Source organism: Protomyctophum parallelum, assembly GCF_964188405.1.
Source record: "Protomyctophum parallelum genome assembly, chromosome: 23".
NCBI lineage: Eukaryota > Metazoa > Chordata > Actinopteri > Myctophiformes > Myctophidae > Protomyctophum > Protomyctophum parallelum.
Window position 1 is genome coordinate 12,191,402 of NC_139715.1, and position 12,605 is coordinate 12,204,006.

Consider the following 12,605-nt stretch of genomic DNA (forward strand, 5'->3'; position numbering starts at 1 on the left):
TATCGGACATTAACTGGCTGGCATACTGTTCTGGGAGGTCCCAAATAGATGACCCCCCCAGAAACAGGGTGGGGGTCAGGAAAATTTGAACCCCATCATTTTCTCATAGTTTGGACCCTATAGAACCAAGATCTGCAAAAAAATCTATTTTAGCACAAAAATCCTACGGGAGCTGTTTTTTTGACGCCTCGTACCACACTATAATTTAGGATTCCACCACAGCTAATACAAATGATAGACAACTTCATTGACGAATGTACATCGGTGAAAAATAAGTTTCAAATGGCCAAAATATGTATACGGCTACGTCGGCTAGTATTTTGTAATATTAATCAAAAACTCTTAAAGTACTACGTTTTTATAATTGTAGTATACTGAAGGAAGTAAAAAAATACCTCAAAATTGTACTTAACTAGTCTACACAATACTTACATAATATACTTAGTAACTTTAAACCACTGCAAATGTATTGACATTAATAGTCCCCTTTAAACCATAAAAACAGTACAGAGCAGACAGTCTAATGAGAAGAGAACATAATCTAAATTCTAAAACATAACTAAGAATTTTGTATCTGTAACACTGCAGTACAGTAAAACTGTGGAAGAATGTTTTATCAGCATAGGAGCACATGTCGACTGACGACCATGATCACATGAGCAGATGCTAATCTGTATAATACATAACAATATTCATACAGGCGTAGCAAATAGATTATTTGAACAGAGGAAGAACGTTTATCAGAAAAGCATTAAAAGCACATTTTAATTTGATTTTTCCTTTTTTTTTAAAATTTGTTTATCTTATCTATCTTAATTGTCTATCCATGAATACGTACTCTGCTGTTGTTGTTTGTATTGTAGGTTTTCTGTTTTATGGGTTTGTAAAAAATCTAAAATAAAGTACTGATCATAAAAAAAAGAGAAAGAAAAGCATTAAAAGCAGCTAGTATTCTTGCATTCAAAAAATAATGTGATACTCATCTCCAACTTGGTTGTCATTAAACCAGCCCTTTATATCTGTGTATCTACGTGTTATTCACTGTAAAAAATGGTGTGTCTGACTGTACTTATGGGTATATTTCAAACTTAAACTCTTGTTTGAACTTGGACGTAAATATCACTTGAAGTCATACTATTATGTTCACTTTGCCACTTTTGCATGGACTGTTCTTTCAACCTTTCACCTTTGTTCGACAGTTAGCAAATAACAGCTCTTCAATAGCAATCTTACAAGACCCATTATACATTCATTCACGATAATCCACCCCTTGGAAATGCAGTTTCCACACAGACATTCCAGACTAATATCTACTGTATGCAGTGAACCGCATTGGTGCGGTTGACCTTAAAAACGTAGGCGCATTTTGGCCTTGGGGTCTTCACTCTTCTCTCCTCTCTTCTTCTTACTTGGCTGAGATACTGATGTCTCCTGGTGCATTTTGGCCTTAATGAAGTCCACAGACAAGCGTAACAAAGTAACCCTCGGGGAACCAACTTTCGCGGTTTCCGTTGCGTCACCAGACTCCTCATCGGAAGGAATCGACTCGTCTTCACTCTCCCCTCCTCTCTTCTTCTTCTTCTTCTTACTTGGCTGAGGTGCAGATGTCTCCTGGTCAGTACCGTCTGTGTTCATGAAGTGAAAAGATGAGACAAATTTATGGGATGTGTAATTGATGGAAAATAAGTATTATTTTTAAGTACTGTAGTATGGTAGTGTTGGCATACCAGACTCTTTGTCAGAAGGAATCGACTGCTCATCTTCACTCTCCCCTCCTCTCTTCTTCTTCTTCTTCTTCTTACTTGGCTGAGGTGCAGATGTCTCCTGGTCAGTACCGTCTGTGTTCATGAAGTGAAAAGATGAGACAAATTTATGGGATGTGTAATTGATGGAAAACTAGAAAAAGTGCCCTTCTGGACACAAGTCTCCACCAGGATAGGAATGTAGGACATTGCAGCTTGCCTTCATCTGGTGGTTGGATAAAAGGGCAACAAAAGTAAACTAGGGAGTTGGCATACAAAGTTATCCGTGCAGTTAGAGGTAAAAACACTTTTTGGCCAGTTATAGCGCCACCTTGAGGCTGAGTTGAAATTGTTCATGTGGCATTTCTTCCTCGGCCTAGTGGGAATGTGCGTGCACAATTTGACGGAAATCACGCGATGTGTTCATGATTTGCAGCATTTTGTTTGAAACTGAGCACTCCTGTGAACTTTGGAAGCCAATCTTAACCAATCAGGATGGAGTCTGAGAAATCTGAAAGACCCGTTTCGTTGAATGGCTCTAGAGAGACTGTGTACCAATTTGCGCGATGTTTGGACAAAATCTGTAGGTGTACTGTGCAAAAACTTGTTTTGCACAAAGCGGCCTCCTGGTGGCGCTATAACAGGCCGTTCTGGAAAGTTTGGGGCAGAGGTTCATCGTTGGCATCCAGGGAGTGTGTGTGCAAAATTTGGCATCGACCGGGTTAACGGTGGCCGAGATTAGCTGCTCACGGACACACACACACGGACGGACAGACACACGGACGGACGGACGGAGTGCAAAACATACTCTCCCCCCATGCCTTCGGCCTGGTGGAGACAATAACTAAATAAGTCATGTATTAAAGTACTGTAGTATGGTAGTTTGCATACCAGACTCCTTATCAGAAGGAATCGACTCATCTTCACTCTCCCCTCCTCTCTTCTTCTTCTTCTTCTTACTTGGCTGAGGTGCAGATGTCTCCTGGTCAGTATCGCCTGTGCTCATGAAGTGAAAAGATGAGACAAATGTATGGGATGTGTAATTGATGGAAAATAACGAAATAAGTAATTTTTTTAAGTATTGTAGTATGGTTGTGTTGGCATACCAGACTCCTTGTCAGAAGGAATCGACTGCTCATCTTCACTCTCCCCTCCTCTCTTCTTCTTCTTACTTGGCTGAGGTGCAGATGTCTCCTGGTCAGTACCGTCTGTGTTCATGAAGTGAAAAGATGAGACAAATTTATGGGATGTGTAATTGATGGAAAATAACTAAATAAGTCATGTTTTAAAGTACTGTAGTATGGTAGTTTGCATACCAGACTCCTTATCAGAAGGAATCGACTCATCTTCACTCTTCCCTCCTCTCTTCTTCTTCTTCTTACTTGGCTGAGGTGCAGATGTCTCCTGGTCAGTATCGCCTGTGTTCATGAGGTGAAAAGATGAGACAAATTTATGGGATGTGTAATTGATGGAAAATAACGAAATAAGTAATTTCTTTAAGTATTGTAGTATGGTTGTGTTGGCATACCAGACTCCTTGTCAGAAGGAATCGACTGCTCATCTTCACTCTCCCCTCCTCTCTTCTTCTTCTTCTTCTTCTTACTTGGCTGAGGTGCAGATGTCTCCTGGTCAGTACCGTCTGTGTTCATGAAGTGAAAAGATGAGACAAATTTATGGGATGTGTAATTGATGGAAAACTAGAAAAAGTGCCCTTCTGGGCACAGGTCTCCACCAGGATAGGAATGTAGGACATTGCAGCTTGCCTTCATCTGGTGGTTGGATAAAAGGGCAACAAAAGTAAATTATCCACAGATCCGTGCAGTTAGAGGTAAAAACACTTTTCGGCCAGTTATAGCGCCACCTTGAGGCTGAGTTGAAATTGTTCATGTGGCATTTCGTCCTCGGCCTAGTGGGAATGTGCGTGCACAATTTCAGGGAAATCACGCGATGTGTTCATGATTTGCAGCATTTTGTTTGAAACTGAGCACTCCTGTGAACTTTGGAAGCCAATCTTAACCAATCAGGATGGAGTCTGAGAAATCTGAAAGACCGGTTTTGTTGAATGGCTCTAGAGAGACTGTGTACCAATTTGCGCGATGTTTGGACAAAATCTGTAGGTGTACTGTAGCCTCGATACCCAGGCTTTCATTTCGTCTGCGCGAAAGATGAAAGCCTGGAAAAAGCCGTGGGCTGAACCAGTCTAAAAGTGGGAGTCAACCCTTCCGGGTGGGCGTCGCTCTAAATGATGTGACGTAGCGCTGCACTAGGGGGGAGAGGAGGGGCCGGGGGTGACGGACAGATCGATGAGATCCAATCAGGGTGCGCGCATTTCTGAGGCACGACCCGCCCCTCTAGACCAGAAATGTCTCTGCTTAGGTCAGGCTAGGTGTACTGTGCAAAAACTTGTTTAGCACAAAGCGGCCTCCTGGTGGCGCTATAACAGGCCGTTCTGGAAAGTTTGGGGCAGAGGTTCATCGTTGGCATCCAGGGAGTGTGTGTGCAAAATGTGGCATCGACCGGGTTAACGGTGGCCGAGATTAGCTGCTCACGGACACACACACGGACGGCCTGGTGGAGACAATAACTAAATAAGTCATGTTTTAAAGTACTGTAGTATGGTAGTTTGCATACCAGACTCCTTATCAGAAGGAATCGACTCATCTTCACTCTCCCCTCCTCTCTTCTTCTTCTTCTTACTTGGCTGAGGTTCAGATGTCTCCTGGTCAGTACCGCCTGTGCTCATGAAGTGAAAAGATGAGACAAATGTATGGGATGTGTAATTGATGGAAAATAACTAAATAAGTAATTTTTTAAAGTACTGTAGTATGGTAGTGTTGGCATACCAGACTCCTTGTCAGAAGGAATCGACTGCTCATCTTCACTCTCCCCTCCTCTCTTCTTCTTCTTCTTCTTACTTGGCTGAGGTGCAGATGTCTCCTGGTCAGTACCGTCTGTGTTCATGAAGTGAAAAGATGAGACAAATTTATGGGGTGTGTAATTGATGGAAAATAACTAAATAAGTCATGTTTTAAAGTACTGTAGTATGGTAGTTTGCATACCAGACTCCTTATCAGAAGGAATCGACTCATCTTCACTCTCCCCTCCTCTCTTCTTCTTACTTGGCTGAGGTTCAGATGTCTCCTGGTCAGTACCGCCTGTGCTCATGAAGTGAAAAGATGAGACAAATGTATGGGATGTGTAATTGATGGAAAATAACGAAATAAGTAATTTTTTTAAGTATTGTAGTATGGTAGTGTTGGCATACCAGACTCCTTGTCAGAAGGAATCGACTGCTCATCTTCACTCTCCCCTCCTCTCTTCTTCTTACTTGGCTGAGGTGCAGATGTCTCCTGGTCAGTACTGTCTGTGTTCATGAAGTGAAAAGATGAGACAAATTTATGGGAAGTGTAATTGATGGAAAATAACTAAATAAGTCATGTTTTAAAGTATTGTAGTATGGTAGTGTTGGCATACCAGACTCCTTGTCAGAAGGAATCGACTCATCTTCACTCTCCCCTCCTCTCTTCTTCTTCTTCTTCTTCTTCTTCTTACTTGGCTGAGGTGCAGATGTCTCCTGGTCAGTACCGTCTGTGTTCATGAAGTGAAAAGATTAGACAAATTTATGGGGTGTGTAATTGATGGAAAATAACGAATTAAGTATTTTTTTTAAGTACTGTAGTATGGTTGTGTTGGCATACCAGACTCTTTGTCAGAAGGAATAGACTTCTCATCGGAAGGAGTCGTCTGCTCATCTTCACTCTCCTCCTCCTCCTCTTTACTTGGCTGAGGTACTGATGTCTCCTGGTGCATTTTGGCCTTAATGAAGTCCACAGACAAGCGTAACAAAGTAACCCTCAGGGAACCAACTTTCACGGTTTCCGTTGCGTCACCAGACTCCTCGTCAGAAGGAATCGACTCATCTTCACTCTCCCCTCCTCTCTTCTTCTTCTTCTTACTTGGCTGAGGTGCAGATGTCTCCTGGTCAGTACCGTCTGTGTTCATGAAGTGAAAAGATGAGACAAATGTATGGGATGTGTAATTGATGGAAAATAACTAAATAAGTCATGTTTTAAAGTACTGTAGTATGGTATTGTTGGCATACCAGACTCCTTGTCAGAAGGAATCGACTCATCTTCACTCTCCCCTCCTCTCTTCTTCTTCTTCTTACTTGGCTGAGGTGCAGATGTCTCCTGGTCAATATCGCCTGTGTTCATGAAGTGAAAAGATGAGACAAATTTATGGGATGTGTAATTGATGGAAAATAAGTCATTTTTGTAAGTACTGTAGTATGGTAGTGTTGGCATACCAGACTCCTCGTCAGAAGGAATCGACTCCTCATCGTCCCACTCCTCGCCATCCTCACTTGACTGAGGCGTGGATGTCTCCTGATCACCACCGCCTGTCCTCATAAAAGTGAAAAGATGAGACAAATACAAAAATAGAATCAGAGAAAGAGAGAAACAAAGACGTATGTAAACAAAGAGAGAACAAATATGTATTTAAACAGAGAGAGAGAGAGAGAGATGGAGGAAGAAAGATTGATGTTAACAGAGCGAAAGCAAGGTGGATGCAAACAGAGAACGAGAAGGATCACTAACGGTCATCCTCTCTCTCTTCTGTGTAGTTGACAACATTGGTCCGATTTCGGAGCCTTCTGTCAAAAATCACCATCTTCATTTCATGATGATGAACTGGAACAAGTACAACACATAATAATTACATTCAGAGATCGGTTGCAATGTTTAAAAGAACAATTTGGTTGACATCTTTTCACTTTTGTCAGGCTGGTATTAAAGATGAGCTGAAATGGCTTTCCGTGTCGTGACGTGTTTCCATGTGAAGCAGCATAGTATTAGTGTATACTGTTGTTCTGTATTGATGGTATTTTACTTACTCTTAACTGCTGCGCCGCATCTCGACAACTGCTTCCTCAAGGCGGCGGTCCAGTCCATCAGTGCTGAAAGACACATGATATGCATATTCAAATTATGTACAGTTGACATTATTTCTATCCACTTTCCACAGCATAATTTACAAATTCATCTGCTGTACAGATAACTTTCACGTAGGAAAGTTCTAACTAAACAAACAATATTCATATCCAATTTTAATATTAGGATGGAAATAAGGTGCAGATTGTTGCCACTAACAATGCTGGAACAGCCAACATGGAAGTGAGATCATGTTGTGACATTGAGGTTTATGGGTCTGGGTCTTGGTGTGGAGATTTAGTGCATGGCATTTTAGGAGGACTTCACTTTTATATATACCTGCCATGACCCTCCTCGCATACTAACATACCGCCATGGACATTTGAATAGTTCAGCGTTCATCAAAGACACACATAAACATAGATGCACAGGCATTTCATTACATAGATGTGGTTGATTGCGTATCGGAGCGTAGCGGAGTGGTCATCCTCCACTACACTTACTCGGTTCAGTGTAGTCGATAACATTGGTCCGAATTCTGAGAGTTCTGTCACTTGTGCTGCGATGAGTCTTCTTTCGCGGTGGCGGATCATCTGGAACATGCACACACAAAATATAAATAGGCAAATGAAAGTTCCACCGCGCCTCAAGCCTCTGGTAGGCTAATCTGGTGCATCTCAGAGACAGGCATTTACAACATTTCGATGTATCGGACACATCTTCATGACCTGACGAAGACCAATACATCCAAACGTTGTCATTTTTTACTTGCACCCTGTGAATTAAAAAGGGCTTAAACTGTCCAAGTTGCTCCAGTGCCTTGCTACAAAATATAAATACTTAAAGTACAACAACAATTCGTGAATTCTTGGCTGGATGCAATGATTAATATAACAATTTGGCAAATAGCCTTTTGTCAGGCTGGTGTTAAAGAGTGATGTATTTCCAGGTGGATAAAACATGCAGTGTTGGGCAAGTTACTTTGAAAGCGTAGCTTGTAAAGCTACAAGTAGCTCACCATGGCAGTAGCTTGATCAAGCTACATAGCTACCCCTGGAGAGATGTAGCTTGTAAAGCTACAGCTACATGGAAAAAGTAGCTCAAAGTAGCTCAGCTACTTTTTATTTTTCAGCGTTAAATTGAGAATGTACATGCGGGAGACCCCTCCTCCCCTCTGGGAGACCCCTCCTCCCCTCTGGGAGACCCCTCCCCTCTGGGAGACCCCTCCTCCCCTCTGGGAGACCCCTCCCACCCTGCTCCCCTCGGGGAGACCCCTCCTCCCCCTGCTCCCCTCTGGGATTCCCCTCCCACCCTGCTCCCCTCTGGGAGACCCCTCCTCCCCCTGCTCCCCTCTGGGAGACCCCCCCACCCTGCTCCCCTCTGGGAGACCCCTCCTCACCCTGCTCCCCTCTGGGAGACCCCCCCACCCTGCTCCCCTCTGGGAGACCCCTCCTCACCCTACTCCCCTCTGGGAGACCCCCCCACCCTGCTCCCCTCTGGGAGACCCCTCCTCACCCTGCTCCCCTCTGGGAGACCCACCCACCCTGCTCCCCTCTGGGAGACCCCCCCACCCTGCTCCCCTCTGGGAGACCCCTCCTCCCCCTGCTCCCCTCTGGGAGACCCCTCCTCCCCTCTAGGAGACCCCTGCTCCCCCCTGGGAGACCCCTCCCACCCTGTGATACCAGGGCCAATCAGAGGCCAATTAGAGGCAGCTGTCAAGTGCTGATATGCCCTCAAAGCAATCAGAAAAAGGAACAGTCCTTGATTTTTCAAAGGGGGTTCTAGTACAAGAATTAACACAGCAACCAATGGTCAAAATTAATATATTTCTTTCATGTTATTGCCCAAAATTGTAGCTTGTAACTTGAGTAGCTAAGCTACAAAAAATGACCCAAAAGGTAGCTGAGCTACTTGACGAGGTACACAAATATGAATGTAGCTAAAATACCACAAGCTACAGCAAAATGTAGCTCAGCTACGTAGCTCAGCTACTTGTAGCTTAATACTCCCCAACACTGAAAACATGTTAAACTTGAGTGTGTATTAAATGGTTAAAATGTGTTAAAACTTGTGTGTGTATTTCTCTTTGAGACAAGCAAAGAGAAAAGTGAGATCATCCCATCTCATATATTTTCTTTATCCTATATACAGCCATTACCACCTTCAATCCAGGACAGCATCCGTGTCATTTTAGATTGTGCTGTGGCAATATAGGTATCATCACTATTAGGATCTGTAATTGGCCGCCGACCCCCATCTGAAAATATGTTGTTCCAGGGACCCCCCAGAAGCAATGATTTGAGTTAAAAACGTTCGCTCTGAAAGATTATGTTCAAAGATTTGCGCCACATTTTCGTAGCGCGCCATGCTATGAGCTTGTAGATCTGCTATTTTACAACATAAAGTATAACATAATGCTTAAAACACCAAAAGGACGTAGTACTGTAGTACGGTAATAGTGTTGGAAATACCAGACTCATCAGAATCGTTCCAGTCCTCGGAGTCGTCGGCATCTCTCCGCATTTCCTCGAATTTCCTCATAAATTCTGGCACTTTAGAAGTCAGACCTGATAGGGGGGGAAACCCCACAGACTGTGTTAAACTTGTGTATGGATGGATTCTAACCATACAGCATGTGTATGTTTGTTTAAATGCTGTAGCCTATGTCATTATTCCCTTATTTTACGTTGTTACTGTGTTATACAATTTTATACATTACCCGAGGAGCGCTTAGACAGGTGTTTCGTCTTTTGGTTTAAGTATATTGTCTTCTCAAACTCCTTCAGCTTGTTCCACTTCTTGTCAGAAAAATGAACCCTCAGGACCTCAAAGTCCTGTAATGCACAGAGATTCTATAGGAGGGAATATCTATCTGTGGAGCTCACTAACAAACTGGTTTATTAGTATTTCCCCAAAATGTTGAAAACTATTTAAAAAGAAAAGGAATTATGACATACTTGAACATAGTTGCTACAAAACCTTTGGATAGCCATACAGGCATAAACAAGAAGTTTAAGGGTAAATTTAGGTCTGATAATGATGTGCCGTACATTTTGGAATAAAATCGCCAATAATCATAAGCCCACAATGTGTCTGAATCCTTTCAAACAATTCATAGTCCTTTACAAAAAGCAGCATAGAATCAACCCAGTTCATCTCCATCAAACACCAAGCTAACAGACTCATGTTAACATTGAATAACTTCACACCCACTATTGTTCCCGCTCACCTTATCTGATACAGAACTCATTCTGACTGCAGTCGTCTGTCACCTAAGTGAGAAAACAAGTTTTATTTGTATTTTCTTTTAATATATAACGTTGGTTCAACTAGCAAGCAATTAATACACATTACATAACAGCAGCAGTACAGAATAATGAAAGGTAATATGAGTTTAGCTTTAAGACTATAGATTATCTACTAAAACAAAATGTGAAGTATTGATTGATTGATTAAAATATTTATTAACGGTTTGCAGAATTACAGTACATTTCCAGCACAACTCAATACAAAGACTGGTAACTGTGAGTGGACGACCCAATAAGGCATTACACTTGTTTACAATAGGGTCCACCTTGTTCAATTCATCAAAACGTTTAGAGACGTACAAATAGACACTTCTATATAGCCAAAGAACAGAACTGGAATTCATCATAAAGGAGGTAAAAAGGGAAAAGAAACATATACAAATTATACAGTGAGGGGAAAGGGGGGATTAAATTGATTGTGTTTTCTGGCACCACTGTGTTTTAATGGCTGTTTTTTTTAATCATGGTCATGATTCACCAGGATACTGATGGCTTATTTCTATTCTTAAAATAATGTATATAAATAGTTTTGGAAATCTCTATCCCGGGGGCAAAAAATCAACGGCTTATTTTTGAGTGGCACCATAAAATGACCACCATTATCACAGGAAGAAAGTGGTAGTCTTCCTGTTTCTCAGCAGCAGCAACAATTACAAACAACAATCAACCGACGTCCGCCGCAACGCAACGAGAGTGTCCGACGTTTCTTCACCCAACAAAACAAGAATCAGATCGGTATGTTTTTGCATTGTGATGATAGGAAAGAAAATGCATTAACGAGGAGGAGGTATAAGGTTCTTTCGCCGTGTAGGCGGGTCTCGACTTAATTGGGTCGCTTTGTCCATTTTCTTTTTTTACAGTCTATGATCGGGTCCCACTCCCGTTACAAACCGATACACTGGGACTCGAATCAAATTCAAATCACACACACCACTCCATAAAAATACAAAAATAAACCAATATCTTAAAAAGCAGATTATAACATCATAGACTGGATTCTGACCCCGCTGTGGTTAGGCTACTGTACACTGTGTACAACTACTGCGGCTCTGCCTGGTCAAAGTTGAACGAATAGAATAATAAAAAACGTTCGTGTAATACGTTGACTCTAAGTCAAACCACATATTATTATCATATGCCAGATAATGCTACACCTCTTTTAAATGTACATGATGTAAGGTTCTTACCAGTGTGCACTGTGCTGCAAGACGCTTAGAGATGGACGTGCATAAACAATTGAACCACGTGACCCGCCCGCTACCAACGTAAGTGAGAGGCTGTCGTAAAGACGACCATAAACGTAAGGGCACTACACACACACACACACACACACACACACACACACACACAATCTTATGTTAAACTGTATGGTTTTCAAAAACAAAGTTAAAAGATCTGTATTGAATGATGTTGTTTTTATTGATTACTTTATTGACAGAAATGTAAACGGTCAAAACATAAACGCTAAAGGATATCACAGAAAAGAGTCCTTGCCGTCTTGTTTCCAGATATTCTTAATGGAGCAATCATTTCCTCTCCATTTGGCTTGCTGAAAAAGGTTGATTTCCATTCCTGTTTTTTAGGATGTTATGTTTAGGTTTAGGGTTAGAGCTAGGGTTATTAATGGTCAAACTAACAGTAATCACAAACCCAAGGCACTGTTACTATACTGTGTGTGTGTGTGTGTGTGTGTGTGTGTGTGTGTGCATTGTTTTGGATTTAGTGCCCTCTTGTGCTAAGATTTTGCATGACTGTCTTCTACTGATGAGAGTGCCTGTGTGTCTTTCCATTCTCAGGTGTGTGTCCCTGATAGGGTATCTGAAGGTGGGATGATCCTGGGGAGGGGACGATGACCGCGTGCCGAATTTGGCTTTGTATTTATTTTTTTGTTCTATTTTTAGCCTATATTCCCAGCCAAAATTCCCGCTTTGGCTAGGCAAAAATGGCACAGTCGCCATTCAATCAATCTTAAAATGGGCCAATAGGCTTTCATATAGGGAGGGGAAACGGAGTTGTTGCTGACGTCCACTGTAGGCTACTATATGGTACTCAACACACAAGGTGTGTGTGTGTGTGTGTGTGTGTGTGTGTGTGTGTGTGTGTGTGTGTGTGTGTGTGTGGAAACAGTCAGGCACATGTACATACTGTACTTTGGAAAAGCCTCTCTCTCTCAGCTACTTAACTGATACATGTAGTACAGTAATCCCTCTTAAGCAAATGGGATTAATATTGAATTCAAGAAGAGCCTTTTATCAATACAGTACTTTGTTCTGTCTGCGTCCATTGTTCACTGTTGAGGGTGGGCTTTAACCTACTCCCGGGCCCTGGCTAAAAGAGAAATGGAGAGAATACTGATGTGTTTTCATTCGGGCTACAATGAACAGATCACCTTTCTAACTTCTTGAAACCTAGCAAACCCCATTCTGGGGGTATCATTCAGCAGAAATAGCACATGTATACAAGCTCATATCGCATTGCAGCGCCATAGGTTGTGATCTTGTAGCTAATATGTATTATTGTGGAGCGCAAACAGGAGGGAGGCTAGAATTGAATCAGCAAAGAATATTGAAAAAGGGGATTGACACCCTCAGCCGATACTGACAATAAGCCACTCCAACCTTACT

At 42.1% G+C, this 12,605-nt stretch overlaps 1 protein-coding gene across 1 annotated transcript; it reads right to left on the bottom strand.

Moving 5' to 3' along the window:
* Nucleotides 1-228: 228 nt before the first annotated feature.
* Nucleotides 229-11,205, bottom strand: LOC310853828 (uncharacterized protein). The gene is made up of 21 exons (XM_083758301.1): nucleotides 11,169-11,205; nucleotides 9,903-9,945; nucleotides 9,393-9,507; nucleotides 9,145-9,240; nucleotides 7,177-7,266; nucleotides 6,637-6,699; nucleotides 6,341-6,433; nucleotides 6,049-6,141; nucleotides 5,845-5,946; nucleotides 5,441-5,734; nucleotides 5,217-5,330; nucleotides 5,008-5,106; nucleotides 4,802-4,897; nucleotides 4,586-4,693; nucleotides 4,374-4,475; nucleotides 3,271-3,381; nucleotides 3,059-3,160; nucleotides 2,849-2,950; nucleotides 2,634-2,738; nucleotides 1,728-1,838; nucleotides 229-1,625 (listed from the first exon to the last, which is right to left on the bottom strand). The coding sequence occupies exons 2-21, from the start codon at nucleotides 9,921-9,923 to the stop codon at nucleotides 1,348-1,350; spliced, it is 2,295 nt and encodes a 764-aa protein (XP_083614427.1). The 5' UTR covers nucleotides 9,924-9,945; nucleotides 11,169-11,205; the 3' UTR covers nucleotides 229-1,347.
* Nucleotides 11,206-12,605: the final 1,400 nt, after the last annotated feature.

Coding starts and splice junctions, on each gene's coding strand:
- LOC310853828 (XM_083758301.1), bottom strand. CDS start 9,923: ATGAGTTCTGTATCAGATAAG. Junction 7,267..9,144: donor GAACGATTCTGATGAGTCTG/GTATTTCCAACA, acceptor TGCATGTTCCAG/ATGATCCGCCACCGCGAAAG. Junction 6,434..6,636: donor ATGCGGCGCAGCAGTTAAGA/GTAAGTAAAATA, acceptor TACTTGTTCCAG/TTCATCATCATGAAATGAAG.